The following is a 26,436-nucleotide window of genomic DNA, read 5'->3' on the forward strand; positions in this document are numbered from 1 at the left end:
GGGAAAGTTCGAGCCCTCACTTATCGAGGCCGGCCTCTGCAAAGACGCAGAATGTGGCATCTTCCTCACTGTTTTGGATTCAAAGAGCTGCGATCCGACGGCGTGAAGCCGCCGCTGCTGCGTTACACGTTTGCGTTGGATTGTTTTGCAGCGCTCAGCAGAGAGAGGGCAGTGTGCCTCCAGCGGTAAACACTCACGAAGGCTCACGTCGGCGTTAAACCAGCAGAGGTCCAGGAAAATGAAACAGGTGGGACGTGTCGGCTTTAATCAGAAGGTCTCCGTGATAACGTTATCAGGCTGCAAGTTCTGTCGTCTGTGTGCCGATTACATCATTGCATTGATGTGCTGAAGTCTCTTGAAGTGACTCTTCAGCTTCACATCAGGAAAACCTCATTTTGTGTTTGATGCAAGGATTTTAAACACATTTATTTGTATTCTGGGTAACGCAAGAGCCAGTTTAGTCGTTCCTCGAACTTTAAAAGTTTGGATTTGGATTAATGGAAAAGTAAAATACTGGAGGATCTTTCTGTCTTTCTTGGTCCAAATTTGTATTAAGTTCTTAAATGTTCGTCGTTAAATCAGGATCCACGTCAAACCCTGTGGATGTTGTGGAAGAACGAACAATCATTTCTTCTTAATACCTGTTAACATGAGCGTATTGCCTATCAGCAGCAGTATCTTAATTCAGTTTGTGGATTCCTTTGCAACGTTTTCTCAGCTAAACAGCGATCCAAAATCTTTAAATCAAGTAAATGCAAATGAGTAAATAAAGTAAGCTGCCACGTGATCTTTCTCAGTGGCAGTACTAGGCTCGGATCCACTGTAAACTTGACTTATTTAATTAAATGTTCACCACCTCAGCAGTCTCAATGCCTTTTACTCACATTCAGCCTCTCACACACGTGAAGGTCCTTGACCTCGGTTGTGGGGTTCAGTGCCGTGAATTTCAACTTGCCAGTAGCTGTGAATGTGAGTGTCTGAGACTAACTTGAGTTTTTTCTTCTGTATGTCCACCGCAGTATTGTTTGTATTAAATTTTTTTTATCTTTGAAAGAATACCATTTATTCATTTATTTATTTATTTTATTTTTGTAGTACCATCTATAGAAAGTCTGCAACTATCAGGAATGTGGTTATTTTTCTTTACAAGCTGGCCATGAAATAATGAACAACTTCATTATTCAGAATGTGTTGAAGGTGGATTGCTGATGTCGCGGTACATGTGAACCTCTGTTGTAGGTTTTACATCATCTTGTGATTCAGGTCATCCTTACAGAACAGATCTGAATCTCTGTGGCACTTCCAGGTACAGAGAAGAAAGAAAGTGTTTGTGCCCTTTTCTCAGATGAATATCCGGATCTGATATCTGAGCGTCTGACAATAGAAATGTCGCTGTGTGTTTCTCCCTGCGTCTTGTTTTTACCTCCAAAATCACGACTGTCACGGTCTCACTTCGTTTTTGTCACTCTTCACTCTTCACTCATCCCTCCATCCCTCCTCCTCCTCCTGTCCTCCAGCGTGTGCACCGTTTCTTCTTTTCTGAATATTTCATGTCCGCACATCTGAATTTTTAGCGTCAGCAGCAGAACTGACAGATTTTTTTATTTTTTTTGCCTTCCCCACTTCTGGTGAGTGTGCCGCCAAGAGGCAGCGGCGTTTTACAACCGCACTGACAACAAGACAGCGTGCAAACATGGCAGACAGACAGAAAGCATTTAGGGAACAAGTCCAGGGAACGTCAACAGCCACCGGCATGTAAAGGACCTCAAACAGGACAACACATCTGGTTCACTGAGAGCAATCGGCAGCCTCATACCATAATTGATGAACTGTATTAATACTTAATCGGTAGGGAGGGGAGATTCCTGCCGTAATAACCCGGCGTGGAGATAAAGCGTCTTTTCCTCAGAGAGCATCCGTCAGTTGTGCGATTTCAAAAACTTCAGCTCATTTGCGACTGCAATGGCTTCACTTGAGAATTGTACCTTTTAATGTCATGAATTGGAAAAGCTTTGGCTTTTGCTTGACAATTTCTCAGAAGATAAACGAGTTAAAAGAATGAAACTCTGTGCAAAGTCTCAGTCAGCACTGTAAAGTCTGAGACCTGTCTGTTCTTGAGCTTTCGTTTCAGAAACTTTCGGGGTTTACGCGTCAACATTTTGAAAACTATGTCCATTTACAGTGAAATAGCAGAAATGTGGGATACGCTGCAGTTAGCATGTAGGACCACTAGTGGGTGCTGTTGATTGCATCCAGAGAACAACATGCTATAGACATTAACAATTTATTGTACTATTGTGCACACGTCAAAGCAGAGGCAGCGTTTTTCTCAAATTTCTCCACTCTGGAAGCCGTTTCCAGGCTCCTAAAACGCTGCGTCGTTACATGAATCGGTGTCGTCGTGTGCTACGGGGCCTCAGGCTGTGGGAATTTACGAAACTAGAGTAGCTGGAGAAAATCCACATACGCTCACCGAAACTAATCCAACTTTTCCACAGGAACAAGCAGAGGAGACTCTGGAAAGGAAAAACCTGCAGAACAGTCAGAGGTTGAAACTTTCTGCAGGACCAGGCTCAGAGGTGGAGACTCCCTGCTGCTCCAGTTGGGATTGGGGACTAGAAGGAGAGAAATAAGTGAACGTGTTGTAAGGAAGGATTGGCTGATAAGATGAGTATTTATCTTTTGGAGCGCAGTGACCCAGGAAAAACTTTAATATGCACAAAGTGTAACTTGCTGTCAAGCCGACGTGATATAAAGACGTAACAGTTCTGCCTCGAGTTCAGTGGTCGACAGTGTTTCCCAAATTGAATTTCCCAAGTAGAAATGTCTCAGTTCAAAACGAGCAAATTTAATTACTGTCCATTGTCTTTTCATTCATAATAGATCAGGCTCGAAGAGCAGATAAGCGCTCCTCCTATCAAACCACGAGCACTTTACAAGAGCGCCTCGCCAAAATCATCCAGCAGCTAATTTCCTGTGCGACTTGTTCAGGAGCCGTGGCTTCCCTTTGAGTTCCCCGATACCTGAAGTAATCTAATTAGATCCGCTGTCGCCACGTAATGAGCCGCGTTGCTCCAGCGCCTCGATAATCTGACAAGCATAAAGTATATTCGCGCAGTGGGAAAAGCTCGGAGGGGGGATGACGGCATCCCCGGAAGCTGGAGAAGAGAGGGCGGCGCCCCCCCCTCGCTCTTCCACGCTTCAACGGGCCGCCTTCCTCGTGACGGCTCCCAACTTGAACTGTCTTAATGCGTCCTTCCGTCACATTATTGATCCTCCTTTTCTGCCTCCACGCCTGAGGAAGGCGAGGCTGCTTCATCTCAAACGGCTGGCTTTATTTTCTGCTTAACGGCTGCGGTTTCTGTGTTTGGATGAAGTCAAGAGTGGGGAGAGGTGGTGGAGGGTGGTGATGGTGGGGGGGTGAGGGGGGTTTCTGGGGTGTGAATGAGATGCCGTCACACACATCGCAGGTGACAAAAACAGCAGCATGCCAACGACTGGCTAATCTGTGCAATCACCACTGAGGAGTGTGTGGAAATGAGCCCGAAATAAACAAAGCCGACCCCATTTCTCGTCTTTTTAAAGGTACGAGAATGAACAGTTCGATATGCTGGATTTCATGCTGCGTTCTGTTGCCTCCTGGTGTGATCCAAACTGAGATAATGCAGAAAAATACAAAATTACTCAGTTGGACTCGGTTCATCTTCAAATACATTGTCAGTAAATGTGGATATTTTTTTATTGAGAAGCAACATTTCAGTAACATGAGTTGATGATCTGAGCCCAAAGGTGTCTGATATGATATTTCTAGAAGGAAAGCATCATAATAACATGGAATATATAGAATAGACTTGATCTGAATTTGCTGGCAAGTCCATTAGCCCCAGTCCATTCTGAGTAGTAATACTACATTAAACCACAAGATGGTGCAGTGAGTTGCTTCTCTTGTCTCCTCGATCTTTAGTCCAATCTGATGATGATAAATACGACAATGACAGATCCGACGATTTAAGGCAGATTATAGTTCGCAGCAACTGGGTGTCTGTTCACACGACAAAGCTGAAAACGCTACTCCAACTGTTAGAAGGAGGAAAATTCAACTTCTTGAAAAATAATATTTCTAAAATGAAATAATTGATAGACGGATGCAAACGTGGAAACTTTAGTAAAATATGACTTAAGACGTAATTGATGACACACTTGTGTGTGGAAGGTGGTGGGAGGATTTTAGGCACTTTTTTGCAGAGACATCGGCTGATGGTTTGAACCACGTGCCTGCAGAGGCACCATTCACCTCTAACACACACACACACACACACACACACACACACACACACACACACACACACACACACACACACACACACACACACACACACACACACACACACACACACACACACACACACACACACACACACACACACACACACACACACACGCTCTTGCATGCCGTATCTACAAATGTACACCCACAGCTCAACTGTAGTAGATTTCATGAGTGCCAGCAGCGTAAAAGCTGCTCCCTCTTTTTCTCCCTCCCCCCTCACTCTCTCTCTCTCTCTCTCTCTCTCTCTCTCTCTCTCTCTCTCTCTCTCTCTCTCTCTCTCTCTCTCTCTCTCTCTCTCTCTCTCTCTCTCTCTCACACCCCTCCCGCCATCTCTTCCACTCTCTCTGGAACTCTTTGTGTTTTGCTGCCGGTGTTGCTGCAGAAACCTCTTATTCTCTTTCATTTGTCTCTCTACAGACTCTCCTTTCTGATTCTTGTCGTCTCTTTCTCCTTCAATCCGAAGTGAACTCCTCTTTGCTCCCCCACCCCCCAACCCCCTTCTCTCCTATGCATCTCCCTGTGACCGAGGGGAACAGGGACTTGACTCTCCCCTCTTCCTCTCCTCCTCCTCCTCTTCCTCCTCCTGCTCTGCCGCCGCCTCTACCTCCTCCGCTTCGCCCCTCGTCCTCTCGCTTCCTAACCGAGGGATAATGTTCTATTTCCAGCTGGTGATCATGGCTGGGACGGTGCTGCTGGCTTACTACTTCGAGTACACAGACACCTTCCCGGTGCACATCCAGGGCTTCTTCTGCTACGACAAGACCTTCTCCAAGCCCTACCCCGGTCCGGACGAAGGCAGCAAGATCCCCCCGGTGCTCATCTACTCGCTCGTCACAGCCGTCCCCACGTTCACCGTGAGTATCTGCATGAGAGGAAGCGGGGGTTGTTGCTTTTATTATCATTCGTCTTTGAAGGGGGAGAAAGGAAAGCTCTTTTCATGGAAAGTTGTCAAAGTTGGCTTGTTAGATGTGTTCTAGGTGTCTGCGTTCACATGTTGTGAAAGTGTGTGAGAACGCGCTGGAAGTGAGTCATCTCGTGTGTGTGTGTGTGTGTGTGTGTGTGTGTGTACACGTGTGCAGACATGAAATATGCAGAGATGGAACGAGAACAGATGGACAGGTTATTGGAGAAAAGAGAGAGAAGGCTTGACAAAGAAACTGCAGAAGTTGGAGTGAAGACTAGACGGTAATGGGAGGCAACAGTCGCTGCCTGAGTCGATGAGAAAAGTCGGTATGATCGATGACGCCAAAACACAATGGACACAGAAAGGCAGTTTAAGTTGGGGCACGGACTGAGTTTCTGCACACACACACACACACACACACACACACACACACACACACACACACACACACACACACACACACACACACACACACACACACACACACACACACACACACATGGCTGATGAGCCCGAAGCGAGATGGAAGGCAGTGAGCACTAAAACGTGGAACACCTGGCGCCGAGCGGAGACGCAAACCCAGGGCAGCTTACACACAAAAAAACACACACCGCCGACACCACGGGCACAAACCAGCCGGCGTCCACAACAGAGCAAAACATCATCGCACCTACACACACACTGACGGCAAAAAAAAAAACACACACATTTAGTGCAGGGATGAGAGAGTACCTTCCAAGTGGAGCGCAGAACAAACACAGATGATGTCGGAGCGCGGCGGCCATCGACCCGAGGGGAAATACTGAGGCTTGTTATGATTTGGCACCGCTGTGCGCCACAATACGGCCGGGAGTTTTATTTCATTTTAAATTAGGGAGTGTTAATTAGCTACACCAGATTTACTAAGAATTTATATTTACCAGAGAGCGAGGTTGATGCATTTTGTGGAACTCACTGGCATGAATGAACAGTTTATTTAATAGATATGTATGTAAAAAAAAACAAAAAAAAAAAAACCCAAACAAACAATATGATCCTTCTAAAAGTAGGCTGAAAAAGCACCAGCATATTTAATCCTACAACTTTATTCAATACTCATTACATAGTCATCATCAATAAACTTCTATATTTCCATAATGAACCAACATCATTCCATATATTTATTTATAAATATACATATTCTGTATATCACATATTCATATTTACATATATCCTTTTTTTCTATTCAGATAAGACTCTGCACAAAAATAAACAATTCAAAGGATAAACATGTTTCATGATGCTTTATTTAAACTTTCAGAGGATCTGAGAAAGTTCCTTTAAGTTCCCGTCATGTTGATCAAATCAGACAACAAACCGTTTGTGTGGAAAACATCCAAGAACAGCAGCAGCTTACGGACGTGATGCATTAAAGCAGATAAGAGCGATTTGCTTGGCCTGGTGGGTGGAACTAAATAATTCTTTGGTTTTACTTCAGTGCTAAACATGAAGCCGCAGGCTCAAGTTGATGTTAGTCTGAGGGTTTTATTCAAAGAACAGGTGAAAGTTAAAAATATACAAATCAGCAAGCCTGACTTGATTAAACATTTATTGATTCATTTATCTAACAAAGTCAGTGTCGAGGCCAAGCCAAGGCTTTAAGTCACACCAGGATTATGTTATTGACGCGCTGATTGATGGTGTGTCGGAATATTGACAGTCTGAGTCCTAATTTATGATGAAACACTTTGCTCCTTTATTATTATCCAAAACGTGCAATGTCCAGTACATGTCACAGCGGTCAAAACATTTTTTCCACTTCCAGGTGGAAATTCAGACCAAGAAAGAAAAGTTCCCTCATACACAGTGTAGTCCACGTACTAATTACCATGTGACACGATGTAAGTAAAGAGTAAATACAAAATGCAATACATTCTGCTCCTCCAGTCAGTTTGATTAAATTTTTTTACATTTTTAATCAAAACACTAATTAACAAGATTTATTTTTTTTCAAACATTGAGTCCCACCACTAAATAATCCACCTCCATATATCCACATGTTAACATTTAAGCCCGTGTTGGCATGGTTATGTATGGAGGAGCTCAGGGTGGATGGAGGGGGGCAACAAAACATCAGCCTAAACACTTTGTTTTTATTTTCCAGCTGAAGATATATATCTCCTTTAACATTTCAGACACTAGAATGGAAGTTTATTCTGACAAAAAGGCCCAAACTACCTTTAAACAGTTGTAATTTTCACCATTAAGCGTCCTGCGGGTCAGTATTTGTTCGTGAAAAAGTGACAGAACTTCATTTAAATCTTTACTACTCGGTATAAGTATTGCTGCCTGATCAAATAAACACATTTTTGTGGATGTTTTAGTGTCAACACTGACGTTCTTTAGCGGAAAGTCTGGTTCTAGAGTTAAATTTTAATTGCTTGGTGAGGACTGAGCGGGCTCTCTGTTATTTACCACATTGAAATAAAAGACTCATATCCCTTCCTAAATCCTAATAATGATTTTTCTAAAGCTTCTAAAATAGTTTATTGCTTGTTAAAGGCAGGCAGTTGTTGATTTACAGCCGTTTAAGTGCTCAGCTAAAGTCCCTAATCCGAACGAAGCAGACCTTTAAATCGGCCTTAAAACGGAGTGCAAATTACTCTGGATGCCGAAATGGGTCAGAGCACATTACTTACACCAGCTCCTCTGCCCTAACCTGTGCCGACAGAGGCCCTCGGAGTGTTTGTGTAACAAGCAGCAAACTAAATCACAGCAGTAACTCCCTTCAAAAGTGCCAGTTCGAGGTAAAAGTGTTTTGCCGTTTGCTGCTGGTTACAGAGGAGTTTCATGTCACGTTGTTCACCTGAGCTGCAAATAAAGTCCTCAGTTATGGTTATATAATCACTATAGCGTGTAAGAGACCATTTAAACTTGGTTTAATTCAAAGTGTTGAACATTGATTGCTTCAACTGCTTTTAGATTTTTTTGATGGCGAAAAAAAAGCTTCACATTATTAAGATTAATCACAGATCAGATCCTGGCTTCGACTGACGGAATGAATAGGCAAACCCCTCGGAGTCATTTAAGTTAAACAGCCACCAGTGTTTTTGGGTCACTGTCAGGGTCCTCCGAGCCCAACAGGGGGCGATCTGGCTTTGTAGTCTGCTCCCAGCAGGACTGGCAGCGTTTAATTAAAACCATCGATCACTTTCTGAAGGTTTCAGCACCAAGAGTCAATCCAGCGCACGAGGAAAACCTACAGAAAGTTACCCGACACGTTCACATCTGTTATATTTATGGCATGTATACACGTTTTCCTTCTGGAGTGTCATATCTCTACAACCTAAGTTACTCTTGTAATGAAGTAATCATAGGATTAAAAGGTGTTTTACTTCCAAGGCATTTTTAACTCTAACCAATCCGGAGTGGAGGTTCCCTTTATATATATCACCATTACAAGTTAATGCTTTCTAATGTAACTCTCCATCCATCCATCCATCCATCCATCCATCCATCGTCTAAACTGTTTTATCCAGCGATCGCAGGTTGGCCTGGACTTCATACCAGGCAGGCTTTGGAAAGGGCCAAAACAGACGGATTCCTAGCAGTGGGCAACAATTACCCTCAAATGCTAAAATGGCTCTGGCCTGTGTCGTGTACAGTGGTGAAACTGAAGAAAACCAACGTGTGAAAAGGGAATCGTGCAAATTCAAATTTGCAAAAATTATTTGTTGATATCAGGGGTGTCAAACAAAAGGCCCATGGAACAAAACTGCCCAGCATGAGGCGTTTTCACGAAGCTTTTCATGAACGTTTTTCAGCGTAACATTTCCAGTCCCACATTGGCTGACCTGCCCCTCCCCCGACTGACATCTCGAATGGCTCGAAGCAACGCGCCGACCGTTCTGATGAATTGTGCGAAATGTTTCTGCTCTCAAAAAGAATGTTTTCGGTGAATTTTGTACCGTCACTTGGTACCCTTCCAGACCCAAACTGCACGTACGTACAAAAGCTGCATAGCGAGGAAACTGTTTTCTGTGAAAAGCAGCTGAAAGTGTTGAGTGCACCAATTAAACCCCCCGGTGTGCCGCCATTCATTCTGTAGACACTCCTATCAAAAGGAGAAACCAGTTGGGCCATTTCACTGTAATATCTTCAATATAGGACTCAACTTAAAGTAACATAATACCAGGTAGGAGTTTATGTTGTTCTTGTTGAAGGAGTTTATTTAATAAGACATATCTGGCTTAAAAGAAAACTCCTGGTTCGCAGCTCGTATTGATTTTTATTGCTGATATTTGAAGTGTTTTACATTGTTGCCTTAGCTCGTATTGTTTTTAGCACTTTTTGATTTGCTAATGTAAAACGCTATACAAATAAAATGCATTATTATTATTATTATATTATTATTATTACTGTTTTGTCTTTTCATCACTTGTGTGTTTTTCTCACTCAAGCAACCCCCCCATTCTCTCTAGAGTAGTAGGAATCCCCATTGTGACCACTCTCTGTACATGTTTGCCTAATTACACAGCATCTGTTCCAGTCATTCATCTCTACACATTTCTACTGTCTGTTAGCACCATCAAAATCTCATTAGAAATATTACACACTGCTTCATTGACAAGTACAAGGTGGTTGAACTGTGTGTACTGTAGCGTAAAACATAAATCTGCCTGTTTAATTGGAGGCGCCACGGATAGGCTTTTTTCAACCAGGTGGCCTAATTTGAATGAATGAGCAGGTTTATAAAAATGTGACCATGAGAGACAAACAGAACAAATACATGACTTGGGATCCATCCACAGTGTTAAGAACAATCCAAAGTCTCTGTACAACATGGACGCTCCAGTGTGACATCATAGCAGCTAAGATCAACCGACATATGGCCCGATACATGAGCAAGGCACAGAAAGTAATCGTACTAATATCAGAGGAGCCGAACGCCAGCTGCTGATTGACAAAAACTAAAGACTGGAAGAACAGACAGACCAACCTGTGCTCCGCCTGGATTAATTACAAGAAGGCCCATGACTCAAATGTATTTTAAGCCCAAGAACTTTGTGTTACAATTTTATTTGCAAGAGCAAAAAAAATATTAATTATATTTGTTAATCCATTTCCTTTGTTATTAATCCGTTTGTTCCAGTGGGACACTTGCTGTGGCAGGATAAGCCACGACGCTGACGATGCTCCACATAAACATGCATTTAGAGTCTGGTTCACTTTCAGGGCAGCCAGAAAGTTTGCCTAATGGAGCTTGTAAGCCAGTTAAGCCTGGGGTGTATTAACTTATCTGGCGTGGATCCGGCCTGACAGCGTGCGCATGCAAACACGTGTAAATCCTTCCTTTGATCAGACGTGTTTTTTTTTGGGGGGGGGGGGGCTTTTGCCCCCTCGTTCTGTCGCGCGTCGGCTCTCCCCGTTCTTCACGCCGCTACATCCACGCTGACCTTGTTGCCTTCATGTTCTATTCATTGCTTTCACTATCTGTCCCGTGCAATTTAGGCCCTGCCGTCTTTAGTCTCATGTGAAGATTGCCTGTTTTCCACCGCAACCTCCGTCTGATAGCGAGACATTAATAATGCATCTTCGCCTCGGGTTTATTCCTCCCACACTTCCAGGCTTCTCCGGGATTGTCGGCTTTCTTATTAACACCTATTTTTACCCTCTTTGAGGTGCTTTCGTTTCCGACCTTCCCGTGCACCTATATTTATCGCAGCTGCCAATTAACACATCAGCCGTGCGTTGTCGGGCCGTCTCGCCTCGTTCGCATTGCAGCACGAACAAACACAGACCTCACCTGAGAACATCTGAATTCTACTCCTCTGCTCCTCGCCCGTTGCCTCAGACGAGGAGGGGATGGAGCGTTTCACCCGAGCGCAGTCAAACTGAGGTGAACGGCACACGGGGAGATGAATACTTAATGAAAAGGAAAAAATGTCACCTTTCAGCGATGTTCTGTTCTGACTCATTTGGTGGAATTCCAGGTGACGCAGGTTCAGTTCGTCCAGGCCACAGATGTTACGTCCAATAACGTCCAGGGTGCAGTTTGCTGGGGAGGATCTCCCTCTGGTGCACACGGGGTTGAAAAGTGACTTTGTGTAGCGCTTCTATTGGCCATTGAGCTACGAATCCATCCGGAGTCGTGCTGGATCACCACAAACAGGCGGGATCAATACATTGTCCATGTCCTGAACTATTATTTTTTTGATATGGCCAGGATTGATCTGGACCAATAAATCCTCTCCGCTGAATTCACAAAACAGAGTGGCTCGGGACCGATGTCTTGTTGCACGCTTAAATAATTTCAATACAATTTTGTTTATGTAGCGTCAAATACAACAAAGTCATTTCAGGGCACTCTTACAGAGAAACCCAACAAATCCACATGAGCGACTGTGGAAAGGAAAAACTCAAATGTTTACAGGAAAGCTTTGCAGAACCAGGCTCAGAGGTGGCGGCTTTCTGCTATTCGATAGAAGGACGGAAAGGAATAGGACGGATAAACCAGACAAGGGATCCACTCGGTGAAGCTGGATCAGGGCAGGAGGCTTCAGACCACAAACTTTGGTCCCATTGTCCCATTGCTGAACTGTCCTTCTTTTGTTGGTCCACCCAAATAAGAGCAGCGTGCCAGCTGCCGAGTTCAAGTAGATTCTAAAGAACATGATGGATTACAATTAGTTTCATAAGCATATAGATTTATAAACTAAAGGTTTCTTTGAACCACGTGCCGGACGTTGCATCCCTTAGACGCCTATTCTTTATTTCTCTTTCAGATGGAAAATCAAACCTTGATGCACCCAGGTTAATGAAACAGATGGTGGTGGAGGTGGTGGTGGTGGTGGTGGTGGGGTGGGGTGTCGATCACTGTGACACTGGCTGCCACCGGAGCATATGTGTCTGGGTGTCGGCTTCTCTGGCTTCTGCTCCCTGCACTTCTGTTGCTCAGTCTGGCATCGGCGGGAAAATGGAGGGAACGTGTCCTGAAAGAGGCAAGATGATGACAGTGTCGGGCAAAGATTGTAATATTGGAGAGGAAAGAGAGGAGATGTGTGTTGAAAAAAACCAACACAAAAAAAAGAGTCGTCCCCTCACAGAAACTGATGGGGGTTGTGTTAAGTGGAGAGAAGAGGCTGGTGTTGTTTTCCTCTCTGCACATTAAAGAGGCTCTATCGGTTCCATCTATCTGAGGCGCTGACATCCATACAGAGAGGAAGATTTACTACAGCCTGCCTGAGACGCAATGACACCATGGTAATCACCCTGCCCAAGCCGGCGAAGGATTGCATCACCATACGAATTTGATCCTCACATCATCAACAATCTCCATTTGCCTTCTGTCACCTGCTCTTCTCTCCGCCACCTCGAACTGCGTTCTGCCGTTCACGTCTCTCTGTTAGTCGAGCTTGCAGTTGTGCTTCTCGCTCCACGTACCAATTTTTCTTTTCTCCCTTCTTGCGGCCCGAGGCGGTCGTTGCGTCAGGCTGATTGGCGACGCAGCGAGCGAGATCGGGTTTACGCCTTCCCGTTGCCTATGTGGTGGATTCGGCTGAAGTCGTCCCGTTTCCTGTGAAATGCGATTAGGCCGAACAGTGGTTGTCATTTCTGCTTCTTAGCTTTGATCCATTTTTCACTCGGGCAGAGAGCAGAGGCACCTCAGGGGTCCTGCCTGGCTGCTGGACTGCCACGCTTCACTTGGCGCCTCCGGGATCTCCGACAGAACGCCGGTGCCCCAATCTGCATTCACGACGGGGGCACGTCCCGACTCGCCACCCCGCCGCCATACGGCTTTACACATGACACCGGACTCTGTGTGTGTGTGTGTGTGTGTGTGTGTGTGTGTGTGTGTGTGTGTGTGTGTGTGTGTGTGTGTGTGTGTGTGTGTGTGTGTGTGTGTGTGTGTGTGTGTGTGTGTGTCAGCTGCGTTTGATTCTCGCTCGCAGTGGTTCCCTGCAGAAAGTTATGAAGGGAGAGATGAAAGACATTAAAGCGCGATGAGCCGTGGGTTTCGTGATGGAACAAAGCGAGGAAATCAGAATTTAGGGAAAATTGAACGGTGTCGGAGGTGGAGGTTGTGCAAAGTCGCTGCTTCGTCTGGAGTTGATAGATTTCCTGTGACATGTTTGTATAAATACGATTTGTTTTGTTAAAACAATCAACATGGGGTAACTGCCTCCATCCGTCAGGTTCTTGTCTGGGTCGTCTTCCAGGCCTGTGGTCGGACTCTCTGTTCGCCAGCGGTGTGCGAGCGCCTCGCATGACCTGATTCTTATTGATTCTTCTTGTTTATGGATGCTTGATTGTGGCTAATGATATCGACCACGTTGCTCAAGCAGTTAAATACTTGCAAGTCAACCTGATTTTAGAGAGAAAACTTGCAAATTGCCAAGAAAATAGAAACAGAGTCCAAAATTGAACCTGGAACATGAAGCTGAAGGTGCTTCCCAAAACATCCCCGTACTGCTTACTGATGAAATGTGTATTTTACAGTATTTCATTTATACTTTTTACTGACCTGAAATTGAAAGTACTGCATCAGTGAAGTAAAATGTATAGTTTAGTTTCTTTTTTCTCCCTTTCCCCCCCTATTTGTATGTTCAAAATAAAGATCAATAATAATAATAATAATAATAATAACATTAATAATAAAGTTTCTATCTGGAAGTTGGCATAAAGTGTGGGGCAGATGTTTAATTTTTTTTTATAGTGATTTAGCATATTATTCGGTTTGTGTTGACGCAGTGAGGTTTGTGCAACACACACACACACACACACACACACACACACACACACACACACACACACACACACACACACACACACACACACACACACACACACACACACACTGTGCTCACCTGACCCGCCCCCTTCTCCACTCTCAGCCAATCACAGACCAACTCGCTGCATTCAGGAAACAAAAAAGAATTGGAACCAACAAACATAATAATAAACCTTGTCATTGCAACAAGAACACAACTGCAGAGATGTGACAGTATTTTTGTAATTTTCCTGAGTAAAAAGATATACTGGCAGGAAGCCCCGCCCCTTTTTTCAATCGATCAATCAATCAAGGAAAGACTTGACTTGTCCCCGGGGGCCATTAAATGGTAGCATAGAAATAAATAGATCAATAGTGCAACAACAGACTACAACTACAACTCCGGGTAAATAAAAACCAGTAATAGTAAAACTATGATAATAAAACCGTGAGTCGAATATAAATACAACAAAACATGGAGGTCAAAGGTTAAATATGTATAAACATGGTGCAGGAGGCAGTGATCAGCAGGGTTTTTCATTTTCATGTTGAGACGATGGGGGGTGTTGTCGGCAGCCGCTGAAAGTAACTAAAATAGTAACTTGTAATCTAACTTAGTTGCTTTCAAAAACAAGTAATCAGTAAAGTAACTCGATTACTTTAAAAGGGTATAACTAGAAATCAATAATCGGATTACTTTTTCAAGGTAACTGGTTATCAGTTACTTCTTAACCAACGGATTTGACTGTTTGTTTATGTAAGATAGCGAGTTGCTCTAATATCTGGATGTTACTGCTTCTTGAAACTGATTTTAATTGAATCGTGTTATTTCACAGCCGTGACCTGACCGTTCATCTTGATTAAACTCCTCTGCCTCCTTCTCATTACCCTCCCTGTATTTTTACATTTCCTAGCGGTCAAAACTCCCCGGCGAGGAGCACATGTGAGTAAAGGTAGAGGCTGACGCTCTCAGATAGGTGCAGCGTCTGTCGCATCATCCATTAGGCCAACTCTCACGTTCAGGCTGCGTTGCGGAGATTGAGGTCACTGTTACATGATGACAGATAATGGGATGCTCGTGACAGTTCGGCATCGCTTTGTGCTTTACACATGAATAGATTTCCCAATCTTGTCAGAAGCATTACGTCTTATGGCCGCAGAGCTGCGCGTCATGCAGGCGGAGCTGCGTTTTAGGCTGAGCCTGAATTTCCCACGGCAAAGTTTTCCCACTAAATAATTAAATGGATTGTTTTGTGTTTTTTCTTGAGATTTAGATTGGAGGTGTCGTGTCCAAAGGAGCACTGAAAGTCAAAACTACCCAAAGAAAAGTGAGAGAGAGAAAAAAAAAAAAAAAACTCACATCAGGATTAAATTCTGATAGTGTCTTAACATTATCTTAAGACTTAACAGTCTTAACATAGAGTTGTTGATTTTTTTTTTTTTTTCACTTGGAGATTATCAGCTGGAATTGAAATGTGGCAACAAACTGCTCAATGAAGCTCAATTCAGTACTTTCAGTACAAAGTATTTCCATGTAAAGCTGATATCAGACCTGCTGTTTGAAGCCTGTTGCTGTCTGTGTCCTTTTTTATTTTGAAGTTCTCACACAGTCTCATTTCAGGCTCCTTTACTTCCCCTCCTAATGTCTGATTGCTGTTCCCTGCCCTGATGTGTTTCACCTGTGCTGGACTGTGTGATTGTCTTCACCTGGTGGCTGCAGCATAAGTTGAACTTCAGTTGTTTGCCATGTTGCCGGTTTGTCTGTGGGAATAGAGTTTAGTTTTATGATTTACCTAACTGGGAGCCCTTATTTTGAATTGACCTGCAACAAGTCAAAAAGTCGGCTAAAATGATCAAATTCAAGAGTCAAACTCGCATATTTAATCCCACAGTGATGATCTCAGGGATGTCTTCTCTCCATCAGTCACGTATGATCAGGATTTTTCTTGAATCTTCATGATTATTATTTATTTATTTATTCATTTGTTTATTTCTTACAAGAATTAGACTAGAAATGAGAAAACAGATGGCATGTTTCATGCTTTCACTGCATAGATTATGCAACCGACTATTTATGCCGGGCGCTCATGGGATTACCGTGGGGGTATTTTTATCAGCCGAGAAGTCGGTAACAGCTTCTGATTTCTATGATGGAGTGAAAACTGTGGGAGAAATTCCTCAATGGGCTTCAAAGTGGTGGTGGGCTGAGACGCTGCTGACTTTTCGTGTTTGGATTGTTTCGCTTTCCTGACTTCTGGAGAATTATACGGTTGGTAGACGGCTTCAGATTGCAGTAATATAATCTGTTCAAAGAGCCTGGGTATGGCGCCTGTCGATTGACATGTGAAATGACTGTATGTAGCTGTTGGGATGCTTTAGTGCCTCTGGTACTGGAGTCGTTGGAAACACTGAGGGAATGACCAATTTCCTTACCAGAGGTGTTAAACCGAGGCAGTAATCTAGTTTTGAGGTGAAGTGGTTTGATCTTTGAGGAGGACAATGAACCAAAGCAACACAAAATAATAATCTGAAAGGAAACAATGGATTTACTAGTCAGAAAGCAATCTGAAACTCACCGGAGAGAGCTGAAGTCCACAGAAAAAAAAAAACCCTCAACAAATTTAGAAACACATCAGAGAGGAGGAGGGTCAGAAACCATCAAAGGAAAAAAGCATTTGGAGCAGTGATGGACTTACAGATAGAAGGTGAAAAATGTACCTGTCATCTGATTGGTGTACAGAATGTCCAGTCTCTCCTCCTCCAACACACAAGTCACCAGAGTCAAAGTCAGAGTGTAAAAGGTGAAGTAGTCCGTGTAGATGTCATCCTGCTTGTAGCTCCGAAAAATATAAAGAAGTTTGTGAAGTCTGAGCCACAATTTGGTCGTAAAAATGTGGTGGAATGCTAAAGATGAACGATTTGATACATTTAAAGGAAACTGCAGGAAACACAGTAATACCACTGATGACCTGTGGGGGCAGTGTAGAACAGTACAGCTCATGTGCAGCCAGAAAAAGGAACAAAGAAGACAACTGAAATGACTGTGTGAGTCACTTCAGATGATTTGTGTTCAGAAACATCTTCACGAGAAGTTTAAAACATAAGGCAACAAGATATAACCTCACAACAAATTTTCAATGCTAATTGGGCCAGGAAAATTTTTTTCGGTTCTATTTACATGACGACGTATTTAGGTGAAAAAGCAAAACTTTCATCGCGTTTTGAGAGTCCGCCTCTGTAGAATCAGGGAAAAATCGCAACTTTTCTGAAACGCTGCCACTGCTAATGCTCATTGTTAATGTGTCTTGTTGTCTGCGTGTGTGGCTTCATTTGAAAATCAACAGCACCCTCTAGTGGCTCAATATTAAAGCAACATTGTTTTCCGCATTTCTGCAGTTTCCTTGCAAACAAACGTCGTATTTAAAAACGCTGCGTAAACGCGAAACTTTTCTGAAACGAAAAAGCCAAATCAACGCGATTTCACTTGAAATGTTGCCATGGAAACGGGGCTTTAGTTCAATTTTATCTAAATGGCTGAAAAATCAGCCACCAGCACATTGTTTCCCAAAACCTTTGTCACTATATGAGGTGTTGCTTCCAACATTGGTACTAAAATCACGTCAGAAATCAGATGAAGCGTAGAAATTTGGAATCTAGTGTGTTTTCATGCGCGGGCAAACTAACAATGTATTTATCTAAAACGGCGTTCCCCTTTCTTCTCATTATTCCCACTGCTCCTCCGTCATCTCCACAGTCCTCATCCATTCATCTTGTCTCGCTGAGTGAAACGATCCTGGCTTATTGTCTCTCCAGGAGACACACATTCATAAAGTGGGCCGGCCTGAATGCACGCTCACATCTGACTAATACCCACTGACACAAATCCAGATCTGATTACTTACAACACAGAGAGCAGAATCCTCCGGCTTCCACGTGTTCGCGCAGACACGTACAGTTAATCATGTCCGTATTAATGTTTCATTCCTTTACTCTTCCCTCTTGTTCTCCCTCTGAATGATGCATGTAAAACAAATCCTCACATCTTTTTTTTGGCTGTGATGACGGCGTCACGCGTCCCAAGATGGCTCTGGGTTTGTTTTGTTTTGTTCTTTATTTATTTTTTTGCCATTGTCAGTGTGCGGACTTGATGAGTCGTTTAATTTCAAGGAATCACAATCCCCGTCTTGTCTGAACTGCAGCGACAGCCTGGTCACATTTCGGGGTGAATCCTTGAGGGAGCGGAGACAACGGAGCCCGAGCGCGGCGGAGACGAATCATTTAGAAATGTTAGTTGAAGTCGTGCACCGCATGACTCACATGGATGGCGTCCACGCATGAGGAGGTTTGTGACATACATGAAGTAAATGCAGACCATGGTTTTAGGCGGCCAGCCGTCCAGCCGTCATTTGGACGGTCAATTTTCGGAAAAGACGACTGAAAAAATAGCGGACGTGTTTCTCAAAGCCTCTAAAATCTGTGTATAGTGACCATCACTACTTGTCACTGTCTAATTTTGTCTAAATTCATCTTCTATCGCCGGAATATAGCGAATTATCGACTCATGTACACAACTTGCAACTGACTTCCGGTTCCAATGCCAGCAATGCTTTTGGAGCAACGAGCCAGTGGCTGATCACATAGTGCGGTGGGAGGGGGGGGGGGGGGTCAATACGTTGAACTTGCAGAATTTGTAAACGCCTTTTAACATTTAACGACATTTAACACCGATTCACGGGGTGAAAAAGAGGGAAGTTGATACGAAGATACTCCAGCAACGGGAAATACCAACTACTCAGCTCTTTAAACGTTCAATTAAACAATAGTCACAGGACGAAAACTGGGAAAATGGGACAGTCACTGCTTGTTTGGAGGAGTCTGCTTGGATTGAGGCTCCAGGAATGACAATTTTCACAAAGTTTGAGCTTCTGAATGACTTTTTGAGGTGTCCCATCATGAATATTGAACAAAAATGAGCTTGTGGACAAGAAGTACGTCTCTGCCTTCCCAAGAAGATCTGCTTCTCACTCCTTCACAGCGTTTTCCAGTGCACTCACACACAAGCGACATCACACTGGTTCTTCAGATTTAGTCTTGTACATTAGCTCAAACTCAGCACGGTCCTGCTGGAAGCAGCCAGAAAGCAGTTTTTTTTTTTAAATTTATTTATTCTTTTAATAGCATCCTAAATGCTCGTCCAACAGTGTGACGGTACCCCGAACATCTCAGATTCTGCGCGATTGATTAAACCCCCTCGGCTTTGATTTCACGGCTCGTATTTGTGTTGCCATGGAAGACGCAGCAGGGTTGTGCTCCTCTAATGGAAGAAATCACTTGGCTGGGCAGGCACTTCACAGCACGGCCGCACTGGCCGGCCTCCCGCATGCTATTAGCTCGTTTGACTTGGCCGGACCTGCTTGGAAACGCTTCCGAGCTCCAGACTCGACTGAACTGCGATAATCATTTCTTGTCGTTCCTCCTTCCCTCTCTCTCTCTCTCTCTCTCTCTCTCTCTCTCTCTCTCTCTCTCTCTCTCTCTCTCTCTCTCTCTCTCTCTCCCTGATCCTCAGCGGGGCTTTCATCAAATCCTCTGGAGAGCAGATAATGCCACTCTCGGGCAAATATAGAGAGAGGAGGAAGAGCAAGGTTGATGGGTCGGTAGACCACAGTGGGTATTAAAGTCTCCTGTCACAGCAGAGCATGCAAATTACGGGGATGATTTAAGATGAAGCACCAGCTCGAGGAGCGAGAGCTAGCTTTTAGCGGCGGCTTCGAGTGCTGCGGGCCCTCGTACAGACGACTCACAGTTGCAGCCCATTAAGGGATCATCAGTCTGGAGAGGCGCCGCTGTTCAGACTCACTGCATAACGAATTGAGCACAGTCACCTGACCCCCGGGTCTCCGCCGCAAGCCCCGCCGCAAAAGTAGCAATCAAGCCGCGAGCGCCCAGCGAAACCCATTTCTGATCACGTCGCTCGACCGGCGCACGATGACCGCGGCCGAACGGGTCGCACTCGCTAATGAGTCGCTTATGAGTGTCTGTAATTAGTTCTGCCGGTTTTTGTGGTGCGAGGTTTGTGCAGGATGACGATGAGCTGCAGGATCAGGGTCTTTAATGAGGAGCTGGTTAATGGCAGAACTGGGAGGTGATCAGACGTGTTGATTGCCTTCATCCTATGAGCTGTAACGGATTACTGTTACTGAAGAGCCGTCACTGAACCGTCTCGTTACTCCTGTTTTTGCCGTTGGTATAAACCAGGAGTTGTCGAAAGTGTGAGCGAGATGGGAATTGATAAGATTTTCGCAATTTCGATTTCTGCTTAAACGGAAACGGATGATGCAAAATTCACTTTCTAAAGGTTCTCCAACAGTAATAATCGTCCCCACACCTGGAAGGACGCCCCAGAAGTGAAGAAATCGTCTCTCTCAGAAATGTTGTTATTGGATTGTAATTTTTACATGTTTTTAAACATATGAATTATACAAGCATCATAGTTTCGAGTCATAATTATATCTATATACATGTTTGGTTTTTTTACATATACTGCACACACACATATTAGAAATCAGTCATCAGTTTTCTATGAGCCGAGACTGTAGTTCATGGCGTGTTATGACTCGTATTTAGGGGTTTTACTCCGCTATCGGGAAACGCTTTTGAAAAAGCAGCTCATCTCTGTTTTCCTTGTGTGTGCAGATTCTTCTCGGGGAGCTGTGCGCCTTCTTCACCAAGGCGGAGGGAACCCAGGAGAAGACCATCGTCACGGCAGACTGCTGCTACTTCAACCCCCTGCTGCGGCGCATAATACGCTTCCTGGGTGAGTGCGCTGCTTTTATACGCCGGCTCGTGAAACGGCACTTTTCCGTCGCTCATGTGCGATAAAAAAGAAGCTCTAAACCCAATGAAAGGAGGAGGGTGAGATGTAGGAACGTGACCTGCTACACTCCAGAGTTCGTCAGCCGGCGCTTGGGCGTGTAGCTGTTGATGGGAGGATAAAATGCGGGACGATCTTTGAGGTGGAACATGCGGCGTCCCGGCAGGAAAGGATCTCATGAATATTGAGCAGCTCACAGATTTGCATGCGGCGCTGAATCAGCTGAGGTGGAGGCTTCGGTTTCAATTTCACACCTCAGCTGATAATAATGTGCTGCGGCTATTTCCAGCAGAAAAAAGTTATTATCGCTTGTTTTATCTCAGTGAGGGTTTTTTTTCACTCCAACATATAATTTAAGCGTCTTTTTCTGTATTTTTATCAATAATAGCAGCGTTTCTGTGAAGGTACCCCCCCGATTCTTGTCTTAAAGGCAGCTGGAGTTGCTCCAAGGTTTAGACACGTTTCACCATATTTGTTTTGAGATTGTTGAAATCACGGTGAGAACATATATTTATGTTAAAGTGGAACAACCATCTTCAACTTGGGTGTGTGTGTGTGTGTGTGTGGGGGGCGGGTTATGTGCCACTTGTTCACCACCGACCGTGGAATCTTTACTTCTTACCAAGAAAACGAAACTCACATTCAGGCCCTGTTTACACAACATTTCCAGTGAAAACGCATCGTGTTTGTGTTTTCGTTTCATAAAAGTTTCACCTTTCAGCCACCAGGGGTGATTGTGAAATTAGACTTAGAAAGTCCTCTTTTGCGCAGAATGCCTTATCTGTTAAAGGCATCTCCAGCTATCCGAGAAAACTCCGCCTTTGTCAGTTTTAAAAAACAAAATAACAATCAAACTTGTGATCACCAGGAAAATCATGCACTTTAAAATATATCTTTTTTTTCAAACTGGCACTTTATACCTATGTCAGACTGCTGAGTAAGCACTTTAATATTTTCACTTTATGGTCGATTTTTAGGAACAATTATTTTTTTCATCTTTGTCTTACCATATCGTTCATATATGTTTCTGTTGTTTTTCTATGTTTGCAACCTTGTATGGTTTTATGTGGGACAACCGAATGACCCGATTGTTCATTGATATGCACGGTTTCGTCCAAATAAACAAATAAATGAAATGAAATGAGACACAGCAACGTTTTCAAAACGATGGAGTCCGCATGTGTTGGGCAGTAGTGGGCGCTGTTGTTTGTTTTTGTAATGAAACCACACACAGATGCGGCAGAGAACAATACGCTAAAAAAACAGTAACGATTGGAGGACATGGACATTCGTTGGATTTTTATTGCAGTGACTGTCAAAATAAAACTACCAAGTCCCAGGAGAATATGGACTGGGAGTCATGAGTCAAGTTGCATTTTCCTCCATTTTCACAGACACGGAGTTGGAGCATTTTTAAAAAGTTTCCGAGCACAGTTGTTACGTGAAAGGGCCCAAATGTTTCACGTTTTCACTTGAAAAACATTCTTGTAAAAACGGAGCATAAGAGGAACTTGATTAACAAATATTGTAATCCCTGCAGCATTCATTGGACCTTGTGAGCAGCCCACCAGTTCACGGCACAAATTTTAGTTTTTTTTACAAAAAATGTCACCTAATGTAATTTTGTCAGACGTGATTTTGACCTGAATTCCACAAATGTGCTTCATTTCCAACCACCAAACAAATAAGACAATCAGGAATGTGTTCAATGGCTTGAAGAGAAACAACACAGAATAGAAACAAATTTAAAGGATTAAAGGACGAAGATGAAAGCAGATGGAATGGAACATTTTGAACACTGGTAGCAGGAAGTGGACGTACTGCACACACGTTTAATGCAGCTCCTCAGGACATCTGGCACGTTTCCTCCTAACATTAACTTTTATATCCAGTATTAGGCACCGGTTTGGCTGGTTTGGCTGCAGCTCCTCTTCCAGGTCAATATGCTCCTCTTAATAGCGTGTCATCCAGAGAAGAAGATACTCTGCTCTTGTCGCTGGTTTTTCACCCCACTGTGTTTTCACCCCACTGTGTTTTCTACCGCAGTGAACTTTATTCACTCCTTCACGACTTACAGATTTCGAAGTGAGTGATGTTTAAAGCTGATGAAGGCTGTCAGATAGGAGATCAAACTTCTTCGAAATTTGAAGTAAGTCTGCTTGTTTTTGAGCGGAAAATGTTCTGTGTCCCCCCACCCCCCCTACCACCCCCCACGCCCTCCCAGGTGTCTACGCCTTCGGCCTCTTCACCACCACCATTTTCGCCAACGCCGGCCAGGTGGTGACGGGGAACCAGACGCCTCACTTTCTGTCCGCCTGCCGACCGAACTACACGGCGCTGGGCTGCCAGTCCACCATGCAGTACATCACGGAGCGCCGCGCCTGCACCGGCAACCCGCTCATCGTCCTGACCGCGCGGAAATCCTTCCCGTCCAAGGACGCGGCGCTCAGCGTCTACTCCGCGGTGTACACGGTGGTAGGTTCGGAGGAGACGCAACAACAACATGCACACAGTCATTTCCACATTTTTAGGTTTCGATCGGAATGGAGCGAACCAAGGAAGACTTTTCGGTTTCTTTGGGGATTGTGACCCGGCGGTGCAGTGGTTGGCACCGTTGCCTCACAGCGGTAATGCAGTGGGGTTGAACCTGCAACCTCCATGACCAAAAGAGCCGATCTTGTCACTTTCCACCAAATCAAATTTAACTGGAGCCGTGAAACACGTGTAACCTTTAAAACGAGGCTAATGCAGCGCATAGCGCTTCGCGTATAGTTTGATGTTCTCATGTTGCATTTATGAGCGTTCAGTTACGATTTAGGATGGTGAACATTTCATTACATTTTCATCTTTTTGTACCTGATTTTTTAGCAGTTTTAACCTTTTTTTAAGCATTTTTGAGACCAATTTTACAATTTTGCTGTTTTAATAATTTTGGTCCTCTTTAAAGCACCCATGTTGTTTTCTATTTCTAAGATTTTATTGTTTTTAAAATGCTCTTCATTTTAGGTTTTTCTAAGCCATTTTAACATTTTTTTTACTTTCTTTTTTATTTTTACCTTTTATTTAAGCCCTCTTCAGCCAGAAGTTAAGTGTCCTTTTAAAAATTCCTCTGTTGTGTAAATAGAAAATAAATAAGATCAATTCTTTATTAACATTTAAGTTAGTGTAAGCCTTATTGGGCCGCTATAGGAGGGCTGAAGAGCCACGTGGTCATTGTCTATTATCCAACAAAAGCACGTTTACATCTCAAGATAATCTTTCCATAATCGTCAGTCTTGGTTTGTAGGCTTGTTGTCTCCACTGTGCGTTGTGCCTCTGCTTTGCCGTCCTGCAGATGTACGTCACGCTGGTGTTCAAGACCAAAGGCACGCGACTCACCAAGCCCACCATCAGCCTCACGCTGCTCTGCCTCGCCATGCTGGTCGGCGTGGTGAGGGTGGCAGAGTACCGCAACCACTGGGCGGACGTCTTGGCGGGGTTCTTCACCGGAGGATCCATCGCCGTGTTTCTGGTGAGGACAGAGGAGAGCGGTCAATGAACTCTCAAGGGAAGGGATGGATTTAAAAATGCTCCCATTTCTTTCACCAAGCGCTGGTATGCAGATTTTAGAGCATCTTCCACCGGCTACTTGACGGAACTTTCGTTCCATTTTTCACATGTGCCACACGAGTCAAAACGGTATATTTTTCCGCCACGTCGTTCTTAAAAAGTTTCGACGACTCAAAACGATGTAGTGCACATTCCAGGCCTGTAGGTGGCGCTGTAATTCTGCCACAGATAAACACCAAAACCAGAGAAGAAGATCCAACATGTCGCCTTATTAAATCAAATAGCATCATTAGCTTCTGCAGCGCAACCTGGAGCGTGCAGTCCGCCATTGTTGTCGTTAGGTCTTAGGGTCAAAAGGGGGCGATGATGTCATCGTTTTTAGAAAATGTTGTGTCTTGCCCATCCACACGTCAGCGAAGTTCTCCTTTCCGGAACCCCGTTCTCAAAACCACTCTGTGTTCGGGCTCCTAAAACGCCTGAAGAAAACATATAAATGAGGGGAAAAAGGAAAGAAAAAGAGGGAAAAAAAGAAATGCCTCCACAAGTAATGTTAATGTATTGACCTTTTTCTTATATGTTCTGTGTGTTTTATGTGGCTGTTGTGTCGTGGAACCTTCATGTACCGCTGCTTGTCTTGGCCAGGACACACTTGAAAAAGGGATTTTTAATCTCAATTAGGTTTTTTCTGGTAAAATAAAAGTGAAATAAAACACAAAAAAAAATGTGCAACTCAGAGTCCAAACTGAGGATTAAATCATCGGCATAAAAACTTGTTTGCATTAAAGTAACTTGTAACTTAACTCTAATTTTCATCCGGTACAAATTCATGCTCAGAGTTTATGCGGGACCATCTTTCCCCTGATTGTCTCCTGGTGTCTCCTGGACTCTTCCTCTCCCAGGTCTCCTGCGTCATTAACAACTTCCAGCAGCTGCTTCCTGGTCTTCCTCCACCTCGACCCCAGCGCCCCGAGTCCATGCTGGGCATGCCCATGGTGACGCTGCCCTGCGTGGAGAGTCCACTCGAAAAGTTAAGTGGCCCTCAGGTAAGGGGCGGGGGTGGGTGTGAGGCACGACTGAGCAGATACGCACCCCTTGTCTCTTAACTGAATCTGTGATCCTCCTCCTCCTCCTACTCCTACTCCTCCTCCTCCTCCTCCTCCTCCGCCCCCGAGAGGAACAAACCTGAACATGCATGCTCCGCCCGCCTGCACCCTCAGTCCTGACAGGAACAAAACAAAACACCGAAGTGAATCCTCTAAATCTGAGCCTCGTTGCAGGCTGATAAGGACGCAGGTGAGATTTGCTCTAAAAACGGTTTGAATTCAGCCGGCGGACGGAACAACTTGCAGTGGAGAGACGAGCTCAAGCTTCCCCGCTAAACCTTCCCCGCTAAACCCCGCCGTATTTTACACATTTTCTCGTTATGGGGGGATTTAGAGAGTCACTTATCTTCCCTAGGGAAGTCAGCCGGTTTTGGCCGACACACTCGAGGTGTAATTCAGCATCGGGATGCGATGCAAAGCGGCCCGGCTGGGAGACGAAACGCCGTCGCTCACGAGTTGCCCTCAAAGTTTCATCCTCTTTTCAAAAGTGCCGCATTTTCTGAAGAGATTCTCTCAGGGATGAAGTCCAAGTGCAACCACGGCGCCAGAAAAGTTGGGACACTGTGCTAGAATGGAAATAGAGCGAGGACGTAATACAATGTGCACAACGGAGGAGATTTTATTTAAAAAAATACTCCTGAATGGAAGATGTCACACAGAAAGTACTGTCAGTACTCGTCACGGCCACTGATTCCTCTCGCTTGTCTCGGAAACAGACAGTTTTTAAGCTGAAAATTTGTTTTAATAACGAACAAGCGCTCAAAACAAACTGAACCCTTTCCCTCAAGCCCTCGTGTTACGTCTCCGATACATGCCACAACATTACAGCTAAACACTCCTAATCCCAGGAAGTTTTTCAGATGTCTTATCATAGTTTTCTTCTACATGTCCACTTCGGCCCACCCTGTGATCTCTGGCGCCCCCCAAAGG

The 26,436-nt window shown here is 44.3% G+C and overlaps 1 protein-coding gene across 1 annotated transcript in view; it reads left to right on the forward strand.

Moving 5' to 3' along the window:
* Positions 1-26,436, forward strand: part of plppr2a (phospholipid phosphatase related 2a) — a gene marked incomplete at both ends in the record, with an annotated part of 41,831 nt that overhangs the window by 14,786 nt on the left and 609 nt on the right. The window contains 5 exons of the mRNA XM_080488656.1: positions 4,996-5,184; positions 20,677-20,797; positions 23,079-23,329; positions 24,189-24,365; positions 25,303-25,430. Of these exons, the coding sequence (XP_080344782.1) occupies positions 4,996-5,184; positions 20,677-20,797; positions 23,079-23,329; positions 24,189-24,365; positions 25,303-25,430 (866 nt within the window). The remainder of the gene's footprint in view (positions 1-4,995; positions 5,185-20,676; positions 20,798-23,078; positions 23,330-24,188; positions 24,366-25,302; positions 25,431-26,436) is intronic.

The sequence above is a fragment of the Lipophrys pholis genome (assembly GCF_963383615.2).
Source record: "Lipophrys pholis genome assembly, chromosome: 19".
Lineage (NCBI taxonomy): Eukaryota > Metazoa > Chordata > Actinopteri > Blenniiformes > Blenniidae > Lipophrys > Lipophrys pholis.